The sequence below is a fragment of the Ctenocephalides felis genome, unplaced genomic scaffold, assembly GCF_003426905.1.
Source record: "Ctenocephalides felis isolate EL2017-DRISC unplaced genomic scaffold, ASM342690v1 CF-g0.4_SCAFFOLD_00103, whole genome shotgun sequence".
NCBI lineage: Eukaryota > Metazoa > Arthropoda > Insecta > Siphonaptera > Pulicidae > Ctenocephalides > Ctenocephalides felis.
Window position 1 is genome coordinate 377 of NW_020536257.1, and position 7,227 is coordinate 7,603.

Genomic DNA, 7,227 nt, shown 5'->3' on the forward strand with positions numbered 1-7,227 from the left:
TATGACTGTTTCTTCATTAAAACTTGAAATTCGAAAAAATTCATATCATATTTCAACTGAACTTTTTGGTTGATATCGAAAACAAAAATATAATATATATCAATATAACAAAAATATTATATATTAGATCTTAAATTAATTAAATGAAAAATTGTAGATTACAATGCATATTATATTTGGAATATACCAAATATAACTTACCCGGAAGGTATCTCCTCATTCCATATAGCTCCATATATCAAATCTTTTAAATTATTTCCACGTAATTGAGTAACATTTTGCCCCATTACAAAGCAAATAGCGTCCAAAAAGTTCGATTTCCCTATAAGTAGAAAAATACGTTAATCATTTTCAAGACAATGAAATAAATTATTGTTTTAGTAAAAAATATGTATGTAAGTATCAATCTCGATCCAAATACTAGCTGCAATGAAATATAAATATAGGTTGCTTCTGTCTACTGTAGAAACATTCAACAGAAACCTTACAATATTTAGAGTTTTAAGGGAAGTAAAGTATTCCATTAACATTAACTTTGGAACTCGACCCTACAATGGTCAGTCGTAAAGAATCAATTGAATTCGAAATATTAATTACATACCTGTTCCATTTGAACCTACTAACGCCGAATATTTTTCATCTAATACAATTTTAACTAAATCTTTATACGATTTAAAATTCTGAATTTCTAGATGACTGAGAACAACTCGGTCTGTTTCCATAACTATAAAAAATAAAATCACAATCTAAACAATAACTTCCAGTATGTATGTCCAAGTTTACACATTCGCTAAGAAAGAACCAAGATTTGTTCTAGAACGTTTAACATTAGCAATGACCAATGAACAATGCTCAGGGCGGCAATTGACTACTCTTCGTCAGTCAATTCCCGCGCTTTTTCGGTGTTTCAGTCCTACCCAATGAGTTGATATGACCAATTGACCAATTGACCATGGCTTGTTAAACATAGAGAAAAGAGTTTGGAGCTTAGACAATATTAGATACCTAGATAAACAAGCATAAATAATATGGGTTGGAGTCATAGACCTTATACAATACATGGACTGCTAGTTGAGCGCATAAAAAGTGTCAAAAGATGTTCTATGGTATGAGGGCGTACGAGGGTAATTTTGCGGCCGAGATATGTCAAATACGAACACGAGCTTTACCGAGATTAGTCGAATGCACTCGATCGCTTAAATTTTACAGTTACTTGGGTTCACGTGATGTTTGATCGTTCGGGTTTTTAAACTAAAAGAGGATAAAAATATACCTGTTGTAAAATTGTTAAAAGTAAAATGTCTTCTAAAATGTGTTAGGTAAGGTGCCTGATTGCAGTAAAACCTGTTTTGTACTGTTCTGTATGCTTCGCAAGTATTCCGGGAAATTCGACATTGATCGATATAATAAATCGAGGATATCTTCATATCCTTCCGAAGAAATGTTTAATTTATGTTATATATAGAAAGCCTAATTCAAAATTCTTTAAATTTAATGTACAAAAGTTCATATGAAAGCATGATTCTCTGAAAGTTGAATGACTTGGGACTTGCACATTTTTTTAGATCAAGTTATTTCCAGCAATTTGTCCAGCATTATCATGACCTTATCAACTTTGTCGCAAAATTTACTTAACAATTAGAATGCACCATGAAGAAAGAAAGAAAAGCAAAGTTGATAATATGTACTCCGCTTTCATACGAAAATTGTGCTTTTTAAACACCAATAATAAATATATTACATTTAAACAAATATTTCATTATTGCTTTCTAATTTCCCATAATAGCTCTAGCCAACTGTCCTTATTTTCAGTTAATTTTATAATATGTAAAATATTGTTTTAATTTTTTGTTTCTAATTTCCCTTAAACACTTTGTATAACTAAAATAAATAAATTAATAAATAAATAGTTCATTACGTTCATTAGTTCAACATAAATTGTATATTATATAATATTCTGCCAACAATTTCGAACACACGGACTTTCATTTGACGTTTAAGCGATCGAGGGGCGATCGAGTTTGACATATCTCGGCCGCAAAATTACCCTCGTATGCCCTCATACCATAGAACATCTTTTGACACTTTTTTACTTGAGAAATGTATGGGGACTAGCAGTCCATGAAATTGTATAAGGTCTATGGTTGGAGTGGGTTGGAGCATGGCCGGTAATGCGGTAATCCATTATTATTATATTGTCTAGGCGGTAATCTCCGTACAAATGTTTGTATCTGAAATGTCTGTATTGAACTTAATTTCTTGTCAATGATTTGTGTCAAAACTCGACGATATAATAAACGCTTGTTAAATAAACATATAAAATAATTAATATATGGAATTGCAAACTTTTACAATGCAAAAATACCTAAAAAATGCAATAGTTATATATTTCCTACAAGAATCGATGTAGTATGTAAAATGATTAATAATCTTTACGGGCCTTCAACAATAAGTATTTTTATCAATATACTGAAAAGATATGAGATGTTGTGTTGTGGGGTGTTGATTGGATTGGGTTGGGTTCCAAATGTAGATTGATCCACTCTCCAATGGGGTGCTAGATCCGTCCAACCTTTTCCTGGTGTCGTGGGCAGAGCTTATAGTTATAATAAATAACAACACTGGTATGAGTTTCCTCAGAACCGTGAGCACTTTATATTGGTATAGGCTGAAAGAGTCTTTACGCAAAGTAGAATATAAACACTGAATCTAATTTTGACTATAATTTTATTTAATCTTTAATAACTTCACATCACAAACTAGCATAGATTCGTGTTAAGACATACTCTGAGACATTATGGCTAGACTTTTGACTAAGACATCACTGTCTTTGCTGGACGATAACTAGTCTATTTATTCAATATAGGACGTGACATATGTGTACTTCCGCATTCGTGCGCTGTCCTTGTACTTTGATTATTTATTAACCCGCACGAAATGCATTGTTACACAATAATACATACATCAAAATACTTGCATCTATCAGTACTATCCTGATATAAGTTTTATTATAGCTTATTAACTGAGACATTTAAGAATGCTAGGAATTTTAAGATTATAAATATTAAAAGATGAAATGTCGCCAGACTAACCAACTCACTAAAACTATGGGAGGAAATAATTAAACAAAAAATCTCCCTTCCAATTAATTTTATAATAGTGATGACAGATACAAGATTATATGGAGCTCTTTATATTTACATCAAATGTAATAATATAAAATTATAAATGCAATATACATAAAACAATGATATATATGTAAGAGATAGTGTAGATATTATGTAATTTAGTATATGGCTAATGTACCAGTTTATAAAGCCAATAAAATAATAATAAAAAAAAAAAAAAACTCACTGAAAGGCAAGTTTTTAATAATTATTCTTGTACTAATAATAAAGCGTTTATAATAAATAATTTAACATTGATTTTTTCAGCAGTTTGTCTCTCGGAAGTAGTTATAAAATGTTTAAAGGGTTTACTGAACACAAGTATTGATATGAGACGAACATGCAAGAAAAAACATTAAGAAAGAAATTACAAGCAAATCTGAAAGCTGCTGAAATATTTGTTGATCCCTCAATGATATTGAACAATATTGCTCATAAATATATATTAAATCGGCTAAGAGAAAATACTAAAATATTAAATAGAAGGGAATTCATGCTTAATGATAAAATTCTAGCTAGTACAAAGGGTAGTTTAGGTTTTGCTATGTCCCATGAAAAGTTTGTGAGTAGCTCAAATTGCATTTTGATATTACAAGAAATATTATTATTTGCGTTGTTTAATGATCATAAAAGGAATCTCATCTGTACAATTAAATAAGGCTATTATAATCGAAATTTTAAATAAAAATACATAAAATATTTCTTATAAATATTAGACAATGTTACAGTATTGATTTATAATAATCTATTTGAAAACATTTAATATTCCTCAAACATTTTGTTACAGTACGAGAAGTTCCAGCAATTTGCCTTAAGGCACAATGCCATGTACACCACTAGTTTCAAATTTAAATAAGATAAATAAAAATGAGCCACCAAAGCTGTTGTGTAGTGGGTTGTAGAGATGACTGCAAATTCTATACATTTTTACAATAAGTGGAAAGAAAATCAAAGGGAAAAGTGGATAGCTGTGGTTAGAAGAATAAAGTAAGTATCATAACCTTATTGTTATAAAAATACAATTCGGAGTACCATGAATAGTTGCAAAATTGTTAAGTTTAGCAAAAAAAGAAACTAGTTGGTTTGGTATTTAGCCTTGAGGCAAGTTACATGAACTTCTCGATATATTTAAATAATCGACTTAATCAATAAAAAATAAATTAATTTATGAGTCATTAAAAGTATTCCGAGTGGATTTATTACACATAATTGAAAACGAACGAACACTTTGTCTCGGATTATTTTCTAAAAGCAAATTTTATATAATTGAACCAGTTTTCAGGACTTTAATGGTTTATTATGTTCAAGACCAAGTACTCTACATTATACCAAGTAAACAGTCATTTTCTCAAACTTTGATGAATTTTTAAAATCAAACTATTTGTCGTAAGGCCGTAATATTTCAGTAAGTTCTGTAAGACCATGATATATATCGCTAAAAAAAATTCCATAAAAATCGGCTTAAATATTTTTTCAACAGTTAATTACAAGAAAACGGTAGATTTTCACCTAAAATTAATCAGTATCATTCAAAACTAATATCTTTCGAACATTTTTTGATATTTTAAAATCGGTTCGGTAGGATGAGCTTAAATGTCGACGAAAATTTAACACTTTTTTTCAAATTATAAAGAAACGGCTTGGCAGATCGTCGCACAAAACTGACAAACGATAGTCCTCATCACCGAAATACATCAAATGGCTTTTAAGTTTCAGAGATCGGTTCAGGTGCTTTTGAGAAAACATCGATCAAAAGTCTAATTTTTGACAAATGTCAAAAAAACGATACCAATTTTTGCAAACTTTGACGAATTTTTAAAGCTGAACCAGTTGTCGTAGGGCCATAATATTTTAGTATGATATAGAAGACTGTGGAATCTACCGTCAAAAAAAAAAAATCATAAAAATCGTCGAAAATTTTTTTTTTAAAAACGTTATTACAAGAAAATGGCCCGGCCGATCTTTACCAAAAACTAATCAGCACTATTCCCAACCAATATCTATCGAATGGTTTTTGAATTTTCAGAATCGATTCAGAATTGCGGGCTAAAACGTGGGCGGAAAATTTTTCACTTTTCTGCAATTTACAAAGAAACGGCCCGGCCGATCGCTGCACAAAACTCAGAGACGATAGTCCTCATCGAGATACATCAAATGGCTTTTAAATTTTTGAAATCGGTCCAGCCGTGAAGTAAACGTCGATTTACGGCAAAAAATCTGTTCACACACACACACACACATACACACACACACATACTTCTTCCAAATTTGGTCTCATTCGATTCAGAATGGCTTGAAACGTCGAGAAAACATAAAATTAGCGATTCGGATTTTTTGATGAAAACATAAACTTCTCCTTCGGGAAGTTAATTATAAGTCAATAAATTGTTATATTATCAAAATTTAATGATTACTATAAAAAAATATTTTGCAAACAATGTAATTAATACAAGGCTGAAATAATGAAAAATATATATTAGTATATTGTATATTGATTATGTATAACTATTATCTATTTATTAATTACATTTTATTATATTGCAGTGAACATTTCATTGGAGGAAAAAAATCGGACGATTTATTGAGTCCTACTTACTTTCCAACAATATTCCCTTCAGTTTACAAGTCTCAAAAAGTTAATGTAGTTTTTTTTCTGCAATTTTATTTGATGGGCGATGGACTCAAATCATGTCTTTATAATAATGTCTAAGTCTTTAGTTCGACCAAAAATGGTTGAATTAATTTATTATTTACTTATTCCATTGATAAAATATTTTTATCACCTATATGTTCCAATTCTATTTATGTCATATGCCAATAGTTGTAATCATAAATATTGTGTATTTTATGGTTCACAATACAACTGCTTTCAAATATAATTATAACAATTTTTATTATCGCAATTATTTAGTAATCAATTTTTTGTAATATGTTCTAGTACTCAAGTACTATATATTAGAGGTTCTTCACAAATTTTAGTGTAGCTATTTTGATCTATTATTGTTATTTGTATTATGATGTGATGTGTATTATTATCTCTTTTATTGTTGCCATTTTGATCTAATATTGTGAATGTATGTATGTATTGTGATATGCTGTCTACTATTAGAAGCTCTTTTATTTTAGCCATTTTGATCTAATTTTGTGAATGTTATATGTGTATATTACAGCTATCCATGCTTCATGATTATTTATACTCATAATCTTCCTTATTCGTTTTAATGATTTGCAAGTCATTATATACTATAGACTACAGTATTTCTTCAACGATACATCCATGTTAATTGAATGTAATAAATTTTGTAACATAATATTGTAGTAATTTGTTCAGTATATATTTTAATTTGAGATTTTCCAAAGTGCGGGGTATAATTGATACGGCACTCAGCAAGGCACCCAATCAAAAATGCATGATATGTTTCAAACAAAATTTGTTTGAATTATTATCAAATCATTACTATTTCATTCCTATAGGTTAAAAAAATTTATAGCCAAATGTTCAGTATTATAACTCGGTAACAACAATTAATAGAACCATACATATATAAAAATAAAGGATAAATATATATTCATTATTTAATTAATATGAGATACCATATACTTATAATTATGCTTAAAATTATGCTCAATCATGTTTATTAGTTCATAGAATATGCAATATTTAAAAATTATGTGCTAGAACTTAGTCGCCATAATCAGCCGTGCGAATTGAAGCAATGTTACTGCACATTCCCCTGGATTTCTGTAAGTATAATTATATGTGGGTTTATATATAATTAAACTAGCTGTAAGTGGAATTCTGTCTTGAGGCATTTATGGCATCGTGCCTTAAGGCAAATTGCTGGAACTTCCCGTACCGAAATGTTCGAGGAATACTGAATGTTTTCAATAGATTATTATAAATATTGTAACATTGTCTAATATTTATGAGAATTATATAAACTGAATTGCAGAGTTGAAAATATTTGTAAAGTATATTAGAACTATAGCCAGAATTAAAAATAAAATCTGAAATATTTTTGATAAAACTAAAAAAAAAAAAAAAAAAAAAAAAAAAAAA

The 7,227-nt window shown here is 29.2% G+C and overlaps 1 protein-coding gene across 1 annotated transcript; it reads right to left on the minus strand.

Moving 5' to 3' along the window:
- Nucleotides 1-201: 201 nt before the first annotated feature.
- On the minus strand, nt 202-722 carry LOC113373522 (structural maintenance of chromosomes protein 1-like; the record flags this gene model as incomplete). The annotated part of the gene is made up of 2 exons (XM_026613846.1): nt 602-722; nt 202-322 (listed from the first exon to the last, which is right to left on the minus strand). Coding segments are annotated over exons 1-2 (242 nt in total), but the record flags the coding sequence as incomplete, so codon positions are not given.
- Nucleotides 723-7,227: the final 6,505 nt, after the last annotated feature.